The sequence below is a fragment of the Magnolia sinica genome, chromosome 5 (assembly GCF_029962835.1).
Source record: "Magnolia sinica isolate HGM2019 chromosome 5, MsV1, whole genome shotgun sequence".
NCBI lineage: Eukaryota > Viridiplantae > Streptophyta > Magnoliopsida > Magnoliales > Magnoliaceae > Magnolia > Magnolia sinica.
The window spans coordinates 47,693,616-47,711,634 of NC_080577.1; the positions used below are offsets into that span (position 1 = coordinate 47,693,616).

General features: G+C 39.4%; 2 protein-coding genes across 4 annotated transcripts in view; both read right to left on the reverse strand.

The window, feature by feature from the left end:
* LOC131246025 (inactive glucose-1-phosphate adenylyltransferase small subunit 2, chloroplastic-like) overlaps positions 1-1,760 on the reverse strand; it is an 86,158-nt gene extending 84,398 nt beyond the window's left edge. The window contains exons 1-2 of one of the 2 annotated variants that reach the window (XM_058245880.1): positions 1,582-1,760; positions 1,246-1,364 (exon numbers count right to left, since the gene is read on the reverse strand). The gene's annotated coding sequence lies outside the window, so the exon portion shown is untranslated. Of the gene's footprint in view, positions 1-1,245; positions 1,365-1,468 lie in introns of both variants that reach the window. The other variant, XM_058245878.1, reaches the window with a different exon arrangement.
* A 3,963-nt stretch (positions 1,761-5,723) lies between these two features.
* On the reverse strand, positions 5,724-15,608 carry LOC131246027 (uncharacterized). Of its 2 annotated transcripts, XM_058245883.1 has the most exons (4): positions 15,104-15,608; positions 13,225-13,329; positions 6,560-6,700; positions 5,724-5,979 (listed from the first exon to the last, which is right to left on the reverse strand). In XM_058245883.1, exons 1-3 carry the CDS (start codon positions 15,170-15,172, stop codon positions 6,680-6,682), a joined length of 195 nt encoding a protein of 64 aa, XP_058101866.1. In that variant the 5' UTR covers positions 15,173-15,608; the 3' UTR covers positions 5,724-5,979; positions 6,560-6,679. The 2 variants fall into 2 exon arrangements, 1 of the variants encoding a protein (XP_058101866.1); XR_009171103.1 differs by lacking the exons at positions 5,724-5,979; positions 6,560-6,700 and having other exon boundaries at positions 13,224-13,329; positions 14,873-15,608.
* Positions 15,609-18,019: the final 2,411 nt, after the last annotated feature.

Genomic DNA, 18,019 nt, shown 5'->3' on the forward strand with positions numbered 1-18,019 from the left:
AGAAGAAGAAGAAAACTCTCTATGCAACAGTTATTCTCCATCTATTTGGAAAGTTATTATGATCAATGGAATTCTTTGGTCCTGATGCATGAAAATGTGAGTGGCATTGTGATGCATCCCTCCTATACATGTAGGCTCCATTGGTTCAATGATGCAAACTGTTGATATGATGCTGCCCACAAACTGCCATGGATTGATTATCTGAAACGGCCCAATTGGGTCATAGACTAGTATACCCCCACAACGTTTGCATGCTCATATATGGCACCTAAACAGTACTCAAATCCAATTCCTTAATTTGGGTCTGGTTACAAGTACACCATTGTCCCTATATGCACCCGACCCGGTGACAGCCCTACGTATAACCCTGAACCAAATTCAATTTGTGTGGCGTGAATCTTATTTTTCCTACAAATCCAACAGATTAGATGATTCTACCCATCCGATCCACAATGTAGTTTCGAATCATTGTTGCATGGCTGCTTTTTTTTTCCACAACAATTAATCTGTAAGACATCAATACAAGGGTCAGAATCATCTAATGGACCTGGGAGATTTTTAGTTCTTACCCGTACATTGTGAGTTCCTTCAGACCAAAGGTGTGGATCTCCAAATCATGGACCATGCACGAAGAAAATGGAGTATAAGGACATCATTCGGTTCCAAACTTCCAATGCATCAGGAACCCTACAATTCCTCCAGTGATCATTCATGTTCTGATGCATTAGGAACCTATAACTCGTCTTTTTATTGTTCACTTCCACTTGAGCAATACTAAAGCTGCTTGTTTGAGCACTCACAGCCACGCATTTTACAATGTCTGGGCTGTTCATCAAGCAGTTCCAGCTGCTTATATTCCCAAGAGGAAAAATTCAGCCAGTTTGCTCAGCAGGCAGGCCACATCTGTACAAAACAAGAGTAAGGTTCAAGAAGTTGATGAAAGGTTCACATCCAACTTACAAGCATTGCCTGCCTGATGATCAGACCTGCCTATTTTATGGGTGAGGGGAAGTAAATGGTGGGGCCCACTGATTAATGGCCTGGATCTTGCACGCATGTGCAAAGCCGGATTCTAGTCTCATTCGTACACACTAGTAGCCTTGGTAATTCTCCTTCCAATTTTGCTAAAACTTAATTATTGCAATCGGAGTCGAGTGTACATCCAAACACAGCTGAAACAACTAAATCCAATCAAATGGAGTATTCCACTCAAAACCCATGTGAGGATTTCAATGAAAGACTCACCACAGAAGAATGGAGGCCTTCGTTTCTCGTCCAGTGATCCGGTCAGATGCTGAAAGTTCGCAGAAGCTACGAATAACGACGGTCATGCATTTCTCCTAGAAATCTTTTAGGTTCCAGACCTAAACGAATCTAAACACTTCAAGTGAGAGAGAGAGAGAGAGAGAGAGAGAGAGAGAGAGATTAATTGAGCAGAAAAATTGGAGAATCGAGGATCGAAACTTACATAGGGATGGATAGGAGAGGATGGGGGAGGATTATGGAGAATGCCTAGAAAGAGAGGGAGTCTTTGGCTACTTATGCAGATAAAAACGAACGGTTCGGAGAAAGCCCTCTTACAGCAATGGAAGAAGACGCGACTCTCTCACTCCGCGCGCGGGAAGCGGAGTGCCTGCTGAGTGCTGACCCTGCCATCAGGTGTATACGTCGTGGGAGTGACTTAGGTGCGGCTCTGACCGTGGGTCCCACCTTGATGTATGAATTGAATATCCACTCCACCCATCCGTCAGCCCAAAAATGAGGCAGATCCAAATCTCAGATGGATCACACACCACAGGAAACAGTGGTAATTGACCTTTAAAAACTTTTCATGAGCCACAGATTTTTTAATACATTCTTATCAACAGGCTGTATGGCAAATAAGGTACTCGATTGCCCACTCAGTAAACTTTGTGGCCCCATCATGATGAATGTGTCTTATCTATGCGGTACACCTGTTTTAACGGTTATCAAAAGCTCAATTGGACCGCACCATAAAAATAGTGGGAATTGAACGGCTACTATTAAAAACATGTGAAGAGCACCCAATGTTTTATAGATCAAGGTTTTTTTCTTTTTTTTACCACACGCACACACACCCCACACACCCACGCTGGTGGAATTTCACCACCTATGGGTACTCGAACCCTTGATCGGGAGTTGAAACTCCTGAGAGTCTACCACCCGAGCAAGAGTAAGGACCCAAATTTTATAGATCAAGTTGATACAGGAAACAGTGGGAGTGTTTAATCCCCACTATTTCCTATTATTATGGTGTAGTCCACCTGAGATTTGGATCCCCTTCATTTTTAGGCTCTTTGGTGAAAAAACTGATGTACCGCATGGATATACAATACATACATGAAGGTGGGCTCATCCTTGGAGCCGCACCATGTTGGGTGATGCCGCTGCCACACTTAACTTGCTCCCTCCCTCGTGGCAGGCCCTGTGGGGCTCACCATGATGTATGTGTTTTAACTGCCCCGGTTTTGCTAGCTCATTTCAGGGATGTAAAGCTCAAGTAATGGTGATTGAACAGCGACAGTTTAAAACTTAATGGCGCCACAGAAGTTTTGGATATATGTGTAATTTCATCCATCTAAGTTTGGATGGCATAAAGATTGGGTGGGTCCTGAGAAGGTTTTAACAGCAGGTGTCATTTTCCCCTATGCTTCCGTGGTGTGGTCCGCTTAAGCTTTGCATCTGCTTCATTTCTTGGTGCCTTAAAATGATCAAGAAAAACAGATTGTAAAGGTGGATATAAAACACATACATAAAGTGGGCCCCACAACGCCTGCCAGTAGGGACAAGGAAATGAATGAATAGGGATACGCACCCCAAAGGGATGGCAATATGCCTCTAAACTAAGCTCGAGGGTCGGGGCCCTGGCTGGGAATATTGGTCTGGTATCTGGGCAGGATGGGCTTGGGCAAATGATGAATGGCCCAGACCAGCCCATTGGTCCAATGCAATTGTAAATTGGCACTATCCAGAGATTTCAACACTTACCGGGTTGATCAATGGTGGATTATTTACATGAGCAGCGTAAGATGCACACTCAGGTTGAATGTAAGGCCAATCAGTAAAAAGAATGGAAACAGAGATAGAGAGAGAGAGAGAGAGAATGTATCTCATTGAAAAATCTTAGCCTCTTCCTTTATAACAAGGGGAGGCCATGTGCAAACTTTGTCTAGAGCTTTTGGGCCCTTAGACATGAGGCTAGGCTCACTTATTCAATTCTCTTACAATACTTATTCAACATAGTTCAAAACCTATTTAACTCAGTTCAGATGCAATCTTCAACACTTTCCCTTAAGTTGGAACATCTTATATCAATAATAGCTAGCTTGCAACAAGAGCCCAACATAATTTATCATAATAAGAAAATATCCTAATATACTTTAACATTCTCTAAAACTCAAGCTATTATAAAAAAATATTTAAAAATAATAATAATAAACAAGAGAGAACTTAAGTTTGAAAATTGCATACATATTTATTGAGAATAATTAAAAAGTTTTCAAGGCCGAGAAACAATAAGCAGCTTGTAAAATAGAAAGCAAGCGAGTGAGTAGCATAAGCTATAAGATGATGAATTATGATAAAACAATGAGCAACCTCAAGTGAGCAAGTACTTTTAAAGGGATGTGAACCATCAGGCTGATTGTCTGGCACAAACAAGTTTGGATTAACTGCTCAGATCAAATATAAGTCTGAACCAACCATCTGATACATAAACAGGTTTTGATTAATTGTCTGGCTCAAACATGAGCCCCAGCAGACTGCCTGGCACAATAACTAAAAGATACATATGTCAAAAAAGTCTTATATGGAGATTTCATTTTGTAGAATGTACATGGAGGCGGTGAACAAAGTCTGCAACTGAAATCAAATATGGAAGCATGAAGCCACAACCCCTCTTTTTTGTTACAAGGCTGATGTCAGCATGGCCTAGTCCCATATGGCCAAGGCCAGGCCAAGCCTTTTTAGCTAATCGGGCTAGGACCAGGGCTTACAAAACTAGGTGTAGGGCTGCACTAGGCCAACCTAGGCCCCAGCCAATTCCCATCCCTAGGTCAATTACCTGACCTGCTTTGGGGGAGCTTCAGGCAAATGAGTAGTAGATACATGTGTTTCAGGAAAAAAAAACAGTGGATTATCCAAAAGACAGCCCCCAACGTGGATGCATATGTTTCAGAAAATGGGCCATGGGACGGTCCAAGCCATCAAGCATGGTTAAATGCCTCAGCAAATTGCCTGTGTCAGGGTGTCAAACCGGATCAGGCACAACCGACTCGGAGTTTACCCATACAAGTCAGCACAAGACTCATTGCCATCCAGTCAGTGGTGTCAATCTGCCTCTAGAAAATACGAGTGGTTTATTCATGACCTTGATCCGTGTATCATCCAGTGACATATATTTGGCTCTACTATATTTCGATTCTTCCAGCTCTACCATTTCTTTTACCAAGGATTCCTATGATATGCGGGTGGCCCACATTCTTAGAAAAGCGTGATAAGTGGGGATGATGGATCATTAGTCCAGACCAATGGTCTGTCGTGTCCCACCCTCGATGGGCTACCGCTCAAAGTTATCCTTGATAGGACAGTTAATTTCTCAATCATAGATAAACAGTTGAGAAGAGAAAATACAGCCATGATCTACTTTCACCTGTTCGCTGAGATATTCCAGTCAGGTTTCTTTTGGTCCATAGGACTCAACAGAACAGTGATCTAGATCATTGCAAACCTGTTTTCTCTCCTAAGATTTGGGTCAGCTATCATGTAATCACTATCATTAGCCACACACGGTGGACCAAGCCCATGTTTGATTGCTGGTTTCTCAGTTTGCATCATTGATACATTCCACAATGTGCATTATCTATGCATTCTCCACCAAATGAATTTAATGGAACTCAAAATCACCCCAAGGTCAATAACATCTGATATCATATTGGGAATATTGCAATTTATTCACATAGCCATATCATATGTTCATATGATATCTCAAGGGCCTGTTTGGCATACCTAAAAATCAGTTCATCTTATTTTACTTAACGAGGATTGTATTAGAGATATGATTGTTGGTTACCATGATTATTTTGAATCCATACCAAAAGGAAATATGATCTCTAATACATTATTGATATTAACTAGATGAGATGAACTCATTTTTAGGCATCTACCAAATGGCCCTAAACCTTCCTCAAAAATAAATTCAATTTTGCATCCAAATGCACATGTGGTTTCTGACTCTGATTTCATTGGCCAAAGATAAATTACTCTTCTACTATAATATAGCAGCCATTGCAATTTTTAAGTCCAAAAACTGGGGAAGCCAGGAACAGACAAAACCCCATGTCATAATAGAGCAGGAAGCATTCATATATCGACAGTTTGTCTATGTCCCCCCAACATGAAAGTTGGACACCCCAAAATTCCTGCCAACCCAACCATTATATGGGCCATTATGTAAATTTGGAGGTTTCTGGTTGGTTTGTCCATTGTTCTCTATGGTGTGGTCCACCAAATGATGGGATAGGTCCTGACTTTTTTGGGGGCATCCCATCATCATGGTGGGGCTCATTTGATCTGCAGGTTGGATGGCACACATCAAGGGACTGAGCTCCAAATTGCAGTTTTGACACTTTCAAGTTGGACTTGAAATGAATGCAGCTGCAGTTTGAAGGCTCTTTTATCAATATAAATACTAAGAAACATCATTCATAATTCAGTTCACTCATGTATCCAAACGAGCCCCAACTAAGCAAAGGACTCAAAAGTTAAACCTCTCCAGTTTTAGCAATTGGTGCAGTAGTCACATTAAGAACATCAAAAGAAAACAAGTTACATTATCTGGCTGTACATAAAACTCCCAAAAAAGTATTCCATAGACAACAGCCGCTGTGATGCAGTTACATTTGCATAGTACTCTGCCTAATACCCCTTGTTTCCGCGTATTCGAGCTCGCATATCAACCTGAGGAGAAGAAATATCAAGAAGAAAGCACATCATAAAGAGCACCCAAACCAAAGGATTCTACAGTGTATTTGTATGCACAAAACAGATTCTAAAGCCCAATTAGAGATTGTGTTAAGGAGTTTGAGGATTTCTGTTGGTAGAATTCGAGATAGTAATGGGCCCTTCCTACAAAATGGTGGTGGCATTTAGGGACAGAGAAGCTTTATGGAGGAAAATTATTACAAGCAAATGTGGGGAAAAGTATGGGATTGGATCCCCTCTAGGTTAGATGTGGCAGAGGTTCTGTTGTTTGGAAAGATATTTTCTTCTTTAGGCGTGCGTACGTGTACAAGATTTGCCAAGGGTTCGAGATTTAATGTCGGAAATGGGATTGGCATCGGATTTCAGGAAGACGGGGATGGGAGTTCCTCTTTAGCACAAGATTTCCTCAATTCCACCTGCTCTCACCAAGGAAAACTCCTGCCAAGGATGGCTTTGAAATCTTGGGACAAAGTTGTGTGGATTTTGAAGTTTATAAGGAGTGTTATGGATTTCAAAAGAACGTGTTGTCAGAGTTGCTTGGTATTCTCGAACAAACCTTCATTCCCATCAGAGAGAATAACTCAAGAATCTGGGCTCCTTCGCCCAGGGAAAGTTTTCAGCAAAAGGATTTTTTAGGGCCCTCTCCTCATCCATCCTGATTAGGCCGTCATGTTCTCTAAGGTGTGGGGCTTGTGCACTGTTGAACGCAGCCACAAACAAGATCCTCATGATTGACAACATGAAGAAACAAAATCTAGCACTTACTAGTTTTTCATTTTTCTGCTGGAAAGCTGAGAAGTTTGTTAGCCATATTTTTTTTTCTGTAGTCGCTAACCATTTATTCTTGTACTGTGAGTTCTCAAAAATCTAGTTTTCATTCTTTCACCTCTTCGAGCATTGTTTGGGTTCTCCACATCCATAGGCAATTTATGGTTTGGTTGGTCGTCTAGGCCCTTCAAGCCAAGAGGAAAAGTTGTTTGGAGAATTATTCGGTACGTTATCGAGTGGGATATTTGGAAAGAGCATAATGATAGAATTTTTGAAAATGTCTACTTCCCATGGTCCAAAGTCAGAAAAATGTCAAATCCAACATGGTGTTGGGGCCTCCTTGCAGTTGAGTTTAAAGGAGTTATTGCATCTGATGACCTCCACCCAATCAATTAAAGCTAGATGTAGATGAATGTTCACTGGTTTATCTGGGGAGAAAATGGTGGAAAAATTAAACTTGTAATTTCAAGTCCATCCACACCCTACAGGGGTCAACTTTCGAAGATTTACCTTTTTAAAAAAGAAGAAGAAGACAGCTTTTCTCCTTTTCTTTAATAAAATTGTGTTGCTGGTGTGTGTGTGTGTGTGTGTGTGTGTGTGTGTGTGTGTGTGAGAGAGAGAGAGAGAGAGAGAGAGAGAGACAAAGGACGAGTGCAGGAAGAGAGGGAGAGAGAGAAAGGACAAGTGCAGGAAGATCATAGAAAGTCGCCATTTCCTTTCGCTTAACTTATCACTGACTTGTACATGTGACAATGTCCATGATATCTCAAAGCAGTCATTATGTGAACCCCACGCATGGGCAATATTCCAAATTCACACTACTGATTGGACAATCCTAACATTACAAATGTAGGAATTTACAGAAAAAACAGATACTCAGAAGGTATTTGTGTGACTCTCTTATAACCGGCTATTTTTCTCCAAAACTTCTCCAATAAAATGGTTTGAATTGTCAGATCAATGTGATTTTTGGGGAATGGCCCATCCAAGCTATAGCCTACTTGATGATTGGTCTGGACCTCATGCATGTTTTTCTACATGTACGGAAGGAAAGTAGCTGATAAGGTAAATTAAAGATACAAACGCAATAGCCTGGCCCTGCAAATATAAGGCCATTACCTGGCTCCGTTATGTAAACAGACAAAAAGGATCAGATTCCCAAAGCACAAAGGGTCTGATAAAGTTGATATTTTCTACAGCTCTTGGGAATAAAGGTCATGATATGTACTGCCCAATACATACCAGTATCTTCTAAAACTGGTACATGTTGCCTGATACCGGTAACGTCCATGAACAATATAGCTGTATCAGCCTGCACTGACCCTAAACAGTACGATACAGTGCAATACTAGGTGATATGACCCCAAATTGGTGGTGAACAATATGATAAATGGAAACTGACTTTTAAACCATGGATATAGTTGCTATTATATTCTAATATGGTCATTCCTGCCACACTAGAATCCTGTCATTCATAGATGCTTGGGGTCTTAAAATAACTTATTTTCTACACGGTTTGCTCTCACTGCCATTTCGTATATTATGTTGCTTAAGTTAAACATGCTCTTCAGTGACTGACAGATCGAAGATTCCATAAAGTTGGTACGGCTAACCAATATTCAAAAACTCTCACTCAGAATTGAATATTGGGTCTTCCGGATTCCTAGCTCAATTGCATGTGTCGACAAGAGAGTCGCAAATGACACTTAACGACATTGGATTTTGGACTCAGTACTCACTGGCAAAACCAAGTATATGCAGCAAAGTCTCAGTTAAGTACATGAGTTTCTAAACATTGCATGTGACAGTTGCACAGTTCAAGTTATTTTGAGTGGTGTCCACCTGACTCCTACAGGTTGCAATATGGCACAAGAAAGTAATTTGGCAAGCAATCATTATGAGCTATTTCTTTTCAATTCTTTTTTTTCTGTGATGGATTTATCATTACGAGTTTTGCATGTGTTTTGAAGTGTGATATCAATTGGATGCACTCGCTGCCTCCTATGAATATTTAGTAATGCATGGTTAGGGAGCACGGCCCTCAAACATTCAATCTCTCTAAGAGGAAGCAGGGTCCTGCACATCAACCAACACATAATTTGCTTACACAATGACTCCATGTACATGTGGGACTAAGTCTCTGTTATCCAAACTGTTAACCTTATGGAACCCACCATTGGGAGGGTAATCCTTGAAAATCTCCCAGATTAGAATATCCTAGTCCTTGGACTCCTATACATAGACAGTTATGGTGAAAATACAAAAACATACCACATTCAATGTAATCCAGTCTCCACAATCTGAAAATTTCTCAGTAAGTCCTCCATCCACGTTGTGGCCCACTAGATCAAAGGTTTGGGTCACTGAACAATGGGCCCACATGTACAGAATCCTACATGCCTTGCAATGAGTAGGACCCTATAATTCATCTCTTTTTATAATGAGCTTTGTACTTCTCCTTCTTCTTCTTTTTAAATGAAGCGTAACAATGGTGATTGCTGTTGATCTCCAACTCTAACAGCAAAGCTGCATTTTCTTCAGAGGATCAGAAAACTTCATGAATCATTGGCTTGTAATCCATTCGCCAGTTTGCATTGATCGAATGATCCTAACCATCCAATCAAAGCCAACAAGATGGACGATTAAGATTGTTCATAGAAAATAGGCCCAGTCATCAAACAATCATGTGATTTGCCCCCGGTCCAACTTAATTTCTAATAATTATAACAAATCACTTGGGCAAGATCAGTGTTGTCATGTGCGATCGCACATTCGCATATGCGCATACTCAAGCCTAGATCGCATATGCGCCAGTGGCATATGCGAACACTGCACATATGCAATCGCATATGCCACATGTGCGAGTATATGCGATCGCATATGCGATGTATGCGATCGCATACAGCATATGCGATCGCATATTGGCCAACGGTCATATTTCTGACCCTTTTTTGACCTTTTTTTAAAAATATCCGGATGTTTTCTCTATAAAAATGGATTCTAAGCACTCCTACATGCATTTTAGGCTCAAACTCTCTCTATTCTTTATTTTGCTCTCTTACATTCTCTCTTACATATTTCTAAGCACTCTACATCCACTCCTCTCCATCTAAATTCCATATTTCTTTCAACTTTCAAGAATCAAGATTGAGATTGAAGTTTCAATCAAGGAAGGGTACATACATGATACATCCACATTCAAGAATCAAGAAGATTCAAGACTCTTCAAGAGACATTACTACATCTACAAGACAACCAAGCTCTCCATCCATTGAATTGAACTCTCTTTCTACTTTCTAGTTCAATCAAGGGAACATACACCACTCTCTCTTTCTATCTCATTTTCTCTTAGAGTTTCATAATATTCAAGTTCTAAGTTTTCTAAGTTCTAACAACTTCTATCTTTTTTTTTTTAGTTTGTTTGTTACTTTGTTACAAGTTACAACTTACAACTTACAACTTGCAAGTTATAAGTTATAACTTACAAGTTACAAGTACAACAAGAATTCAAGATCAATACTTAAGTCAAGGGATAAAGTTGAAGAGAAGACAACTTAGACAAGAAGTGACGATTGAAGAATTTGAAAGTTGGAACCTCTTTTAAATTTGTAATTTTAATTTTGTTTGTGTGTAAATCTCTCTCTCTCCCTCTCTTTTCTACAAGTGTAACTCAACCCTCTCTCTCTTTCTCATTTTTTTTCCCTCTTCTTCTCCCTTTCTACAAGTGTAACTCAACTCTCTCTCTCTCCCCCTCTATCTCTTTTTCTTTTCCCTCTTATTTTCTACTAGACTACTACTAGTCTACTAGACTACTACTAGTGTAAAGTGTGTAAGTGTGTAAGTGTGTAAGTGTGTAACTCTCTCTCTCTCTCTCTCTCTCAAAATCTCCCAAGTCCCATCTCTTTAATCTCTTTACTCTTAGATCTTAGTCTCTTACTTTACTTTAGTTTACTTTTTAGTTTACTTTCAAGTTTCTAATTACTTTTTAGTACTAGGCTACTAGCAATCAATAATACACACACCACCATCATAATGTCTTCTTCCCAATCTTCCTCTTTGAAACCCATGTTGAATGACCCAGGTTGGAAGTATGGGCACTGCCATAGTGTTACGGAAAAGACTTACATAGTATGTGAGTTATGTGGGTATGTGAGTTCCGGTGGCATTGCAAGGCACAAGCAACACCTTGCACATTTACCGGGGTCAAATGCAAAAGCATGCGACAAAATTACTCCAAAAATCCGAAGGGAGATCGTGGAGTATATGGAAAAACAACCAAGAAAGAGATGCGATAATGCCCTACGTCAGGAGGAATATCTGGAACAAGATACATATGAAGATATAAATGTAGTTAATGTAGATGAAGCTAGTCCCACTCCCCCTACTTCGACAGGCCGGTCGAGACCACAAGTACACCTTGGTCAAAGAAGGCTGAAGAGAAACGGGTTCAACAAACAATTCTTTCTCAAAGTTTTTGGACTCAGGTGGTAAAGGCGCTAAAAGCATCCGAGCCCTTAGTCACTGTATTGCAATTGGTGGACAGGGATGAGAAGCCTGCAATGAGCTACATATATGATGCGATGGAGAGAGCGAAAAATAAGATCATGGACCATTTTAACCATAGATATCACCATAATTACAAGTCAATTTTAGATATTATAGATAGAAGATGGGGAAGCCAAATGTCATCCCCATTGTATTCGGCTACTTACATCCTTAACCCAGCCTATTTATTCACTTCTGTTGATCTAGCAGAAGCACTAACTATGTATATGGTTGGATTTATTGATGTCTTGGAAAGAATGATTCCAGATAGAGGAGAACAGGACAAGATCTCAACTTTGCTGGACTTCTACACAAAAAGTGAAGGGATATCGTAATAAGGCATCGGACAATGAAATTACCCAGTAAGTACTTCTATGAATGTTAGTGTACTGTGTACTCTTCCAAATAGTTTTTCTACAAAGTGTCTCTAACCTACTTAAACTGTTTTTCTCAGCTGACTGGTGGGCTGCCTATGGAGTGAACTTGAACGGGAAGGATCCAGCTCTAAAGAAGCTGGCTATGAAGATTTTTGGACTCACGTGTTCTGTCAGTGGTTGCGAGGGCAATTGGAGCACGTTCGAGGCGATAAGTTTAAACTGTTAAGTAATTGTTTGTAAACTTTAATTTTTTAGTAGCCTAAGCTAAATTAATTACCTAAATAGCTAATGTCAAATGCACTTTCTTTCTTACAGATTCATACCAAGAAAAGGAATCGCCTTGAGCCAAAAAAGCTTAACGACTTGGTTTTCGTTCAATACAATCAAAAATTGCGAGAACGATTCCAAACTAAGAAAGAAAAGCCCAGTTTCTTTGACCCTATCTGCTTAGATGAGTTGGATGCAAATAACGAGTGGCTCGTAGAGACAGAAGACCCGGTATTTGCTGGAGAGGAGCTGACATAGGCACAAGTTGAAGATGTCGCATACGGATCGACACCTGGTGAAGGTAGTCGTCAACCCATTGAAGAGATTAAGGAAATTGAAGAAGGAGATGGTGATAATGATGATCAAGCTGAAGATCATCTACCATTGGATGTAAATGAAGTATTAGTACGTACAGATGATGAAGAAACGGAAGAAGAAGAAGTGTATGTGGAAGAAAGAGATAACTCGAATGATGACGGTGATGGTGGTGGTGGTGGTGGACCTGGTCGTGATATGCCACAATGGCTACTAGATCAATGTATATGATTATTGATTAGATAAACAATTAATAAATAACTTCTTCATTTTTTTTACTAAGTGTGTTGAGTTGATGTTGATTGTTGATGTACATCATGTAGTGTTGAATGTTGATTGTTAAATATCGATATTTCATATTTGTTAAATGTTAATTGTTAAGAAGTTAACTATATTGTAGAATGTAGTAGAAATGTTGATGAATGATGACTTGACTTAATATTTAATTCATTATGTAAAATTGTAAGTGTAATTGGTTTTATTTTACTTAAATTAAATGTATTTCAAGGGCCAATGACATACAATAATTTATTCTGATTTTTTTTAAATTTTTTGAAAAATGCAAAAAAAAAAAAAAAAGCGACCGCATATGCAATTGTGCGATCGCATATGCGCACACGCATATGCGATCGCACACAATCGCATATGCTATTCGACAACATTGGGTAAGATGATCCCAACCATCCATCAATGGCTTATAAATTGCACAAGATTGCTGGATTGATATGATTTCTCACATGGTGGCCCATGGATCGTAGATTAGCTTAAATAGTCGGTCCAGATCAATTCATCGGATTATCAATATGTTTAAACGGAAGTTAAAGCATTGTGTGTAATAACAGTGCTATGAGAGCGTAGATCATTTCTCCAGAGAATTATAATATAAAATAACTGTTTTTCTAGACTAGTGGACCATTCATGGAGAAGGTGGTGAATAGCAAAAACATGCCTGGCCTCTCTTGCAATTGAAATATGTCTCCCTTAAGCCAACACACTCGCTTGATATGGATGGACTTTTTTCTCCAGCGCAATCCCTGTATGAGCGTTTCTCGACCTGAAGAAATGCAGCTCATTAGATGTTTAGAAGATAAATTCGATTAACTGAGAGGAAACAGTATACTAGCAAATACAGATCCATCAAATGAAGTTTCACAACTTAATTTGAGCAACAGCTAGTCAAGGGGTAACCAAGAAGTATATCTCTCCACCCCCTTACTCGTAATCCGGCAATGTCCAGGCACAACGCACGATCTCGATATCACATTTTTTCACTCAAGTCGCCCATTACAACTAATGAAAAATAATATGTTCAATTGAGTCAGCCCAACAGACCATTCAAGCAATTGGTCCCATGGTGGATGGGAGGTCCCCAAAAATCCTCCTAATCATTATCTTCACTGTCCGACTTGGCCCTTGTCTAATGTGGCTTATTTATTGTAATTGCCCATTCTCATCAATCGCTAGGATTATTTAGTATAAGGATATCAAGCCACATGCCCCATCACATAATGGCTCCAACTTTACCTTGTAGGGTCAATCATGTTAGCACGTGCAGCAGATGTGAATGGCTGGTAGAGTCTTCTTTGACTAAGTCAACAACATCCCATTTTTTCCCTCCTGAGCGGGCTTATCCTTGGATCCATTCGAAAAATAAACAATAAGGGGGCTTTTGGATCATAAGTTACTTAAGATAAGCTACTTATGCTTGAAGTAACTTGTCTTGGTTTCTACTTATTAAGCTAAATGATTAAGTAGCTTCAAGTAAAAAAGTTACTTATAATTGATCTTAAACCAAACTTACTTATCTCAAATTAGTTACTTATCTACTGTTGTAAGTAGAAAAAGTAACTAGCTTGGTGATATCCAAACGGGCCCTAAATGAGAAGGGCAGTTTCTCCCGTATTGCATGTGTAGATATGAATGGTTTTTTGCCCATAAATGGTGGGCCATAACAGACCTCTGTGTGGGTGAGGGAAGAAGCAAGGGAAACCCTATACACCCGTTCATAGAGAAAGTCTGTGAGGTTCTCGTGATCACCAGCCCCATGGCAATAACCTTCCTCTACTTAGCATTTCGTCGAGCAACTATAGGGCATTCATGGATTTTAAAATCAAAGAAGCAACATATATCTCGATCGAGCATCATATAACACCTCATTACGATTGCAAGTATGACTAATGTCTGTGTTACAGTGAATGACTTGGAGGATAATGATCAGAACTAATAAGAGTTCTCATGAATAAAAAATAAAAAATTGGCACTCTATATTATTGAAGAATTGATAAAACATGCATCAATGACTGTTAATTACTAAGATGTGAAAATTCAAAACCAGATGAAAAATCAGTATGATCTTGTTACGATAACATAAACATTGAGATAAAAGGCTCCATGCTTCACATTACAACACTTGAACAGTCCAATCTATCAATCGGAACCATCCATCTGGTCCAGAAAGATCATGGTATACCATGTCAAATCTTACTGATCCGATGATCCAATCCATCCGTAAGCTCACCTTCTCTTCTATAACCATCCAATTTGAAACCTACAGAACAGATTATTAGGATCGTCTAATGGAAATGATGCTTCCGAACCATAGGCAATCCATGACGAGAAACAAGGAATGGATAACTCGAATTGTTGAATAGACCTAAAAGCATCTTGAACGTCAATTCTATTGGATATACGATCGGGTGGTTGGAATCGTCAGATTGGCGCAATTTTTGCATGGTAGCCCACGAAATGCGCGATGGACCTAATGGACAGGGCAGATTGATTGATCAATTGGAGAGAGAGAGAGAGAGAGAGAGAGAGAGAGAGATTGCCTTGACACAGTCGGTTTCGCTGAGGCACTTGACGAGTTCCATGGCGAGGCCTTTGCACGACTTCGCCATTCCCGAATCTAAACCCCCACCTTTCAACGCAAACCAGGCGCGATTATATTAATAAAACCCTCCACTCGAGGATACGCACAGCTGCTCGAGTTTTGGTTTTGTGGAGTGTGGACCATGTTTGTGATCGAAACCGTTGTTACGATGCCAACAGATGTATTTGAGACGCGGATTGCCTGCGAGAGGAAGTTCCTGCTGTCAGAAGCTAGGTGGGCCCACTGTGATGATGTGATCTTGTGATTTTTGTGAGAAATCCACCTGACCATCTGTTTTTCTAAATCACGTGAGTTGTAATCAATTCCTGGGTGATATCTTCCTAATATTTAAAGGGAATCTCGTGGTAATAGAGCCGACGTTTATCAAGTGATATCACATCATCCATTAGAGTAACATGTAGTAAGACAATTGGATCATGTCGAGAAGGACGCTTGGACTGGGTATTCACACAAGTGGCGAGCTAAGAAAATAAAAATTACAAATGATTAATAAGATGATTAATAATACTAGAGCGGTTATGACAATGATAAAAATGTGGGACCAATCCATATGATCAAGTTAAAGTTATAATTAGCAAAAGAGATCCTCGCATACCAACCAAACCAATTCTATTTTTCGACTATTTATCATTTACATTCCTTAGTATAATCTTTAACTTTACTAGTCATTTGCATTTTTTAATATAATATGTAATAGTAATCAAGTAGTTATTAACTTTAGTTGTAATTCGAATATACGCTCATATGTTAGAATCGGTTCGAGTATCAATTGAAGTTCTCCATCTAGAGAGGTGTTCTGCAGTTGTTCTCTGCAGCTTATTATAAGAAATTTTTTTTAATCTTACTGAAAACAAAAAAAAGTCTTTTCATATGGAAGGCAAAAGTGTAACCCATTTTAGAGGATGAACCCCACCCTCTGACAATTGCCTAATCTTCTTAAGCAACGTTGTGCAAGTGACTAAATAGGCGACCAATATTATTAGATGTCGGTCATATATGGTCGATTTCCAACCTATAATTTAGTCTTGACACTTGGGGTCGTAGTTATTTGGTTTGAATTGAGCCGCGCATTCAATTCTAGCACGCCCACACTAATCACGCGATCGAGATTGAAATCAACAATATATTTCTTAGCACACTTGGTGGGATCCTTTCTCTAATTTATTTATCGGTGCAACATTGCCAATTGACTAATCAGAAATATGAATAAAATAAGCAATTGAATTGCTGAGGCTGAACCCTTGACAACAACCTCACCACCTCCAACCAATGGCATGTCGATTCAAGCGGCCCCCGAATCATTGAATCTAAACACTAGTCCGACGCTCAATCCCATTAACCAAAATGGAGCATCGACCTCTCGGACCGCTTCTCTTGAAGAGATAACGGTCGGATTCCGGGATGTACAATTGAGTATTTCGCATGGTTAGGAATATGGAAGAGCTCAAGCAAAGTATGTACACTCCCAAGCCGAGCAATTCAGTGTTTTATTAAAAAAAAAAAATCTTAGAGTTGTTTGTAACTCACAACTACATTAACGATGTGAGTTAATTTGGAATCATTTTATCCGATGTACTTTATCTGTGATGAGTTTTGCCCTCAAACTTGGGTTAAATGGCATGAAGTTAAAACCCTTTCATGTGGACGGCTTGTATCTACTACAGAATGATCCAGTGGGTCTCAAACAAGATATGGGATGGGTTTAATAGGTGAGACCTTTGCGCGGAAAGGTCATTTAGTATTTTCTTTCTTTTTCTTCTTTTTTCACGAGAGGGAACATTTTGGCCGTTAGGACCATTTCCACCTTTGTGACACCCACTCCAATGAGCTTCTGGCATGCATTTGGCGTCATTCCCTCCATTATAGCAAGCTTTTGCATATATGTTTAAAGATTTTCAACCACATGTCCGGCATAGAAGATATGATTGCCAAAGGTAGGTTTATATTAGGATAATAGTGGCTTTTGTATGTTTTTCTTTTTTATATGTATCAATGGTGAGAATTTGTGAAGAGGATGAATTTTGTAATTAATAAATTTTGAAATAGAAAAATGTTGTAGTAGATAAATGTGATGAATGTTGAAATAGATGAATGTTGTAATGGATAAATTTTGAAAATGAAGAATGTTGTAATGGATGAATATGATGAATGTTGAAATGGATAAATGTTATAGTGAATAAATGTAAAAATGGATCAATGGTCATAACAAGAGAGTTATGACCGTTTTCGTCAAATCGACGATCCAATGTGTATCAACGATACATATTCCTTGATGACGTTTAGGTTCACTTTTAGGCAATCAAATGTTTTCTAAATGATATTATCCCAAAGCCATTTGAAATTTTATTAAATTATGTTTCCAACGAGAATAAGATTACATAAATCAGGCATGTAACGAGGGAGTTATGACCATTTTCATCAGATCGATGATACACAGTACGTATCGATGATCCACAGTTAATATTGGCAATCATCATTGAATATCGGCGATATTTGTGAGCCACAATGAATATCGGTGATCCATAGTTAATATCGGTTGTTAGGGCACAAAAATATCTCAAATTGCATCAATATTAGATTGTTACACGGCCAATTCACATTAAGATTGAACTGTTGGGCAGTCACACAACAGAGATGCATTGCACGACCGCACAGAGAACTATAATGCTATTAAAGTCATGGTTTTAGGGAAATTACTCAAAGTGCATGAATCTTTGATTGTGCGACCGCGCAATGAAGAGTTGTTACGCGACCGAGCAATAAGATCGTATTGAACGGATTTCCAGTTCGCATGTGTGATGGCCTATAAATGCCCCCCTCCCCCTCTCATTTGGTACATTCATAAGTACGAAGC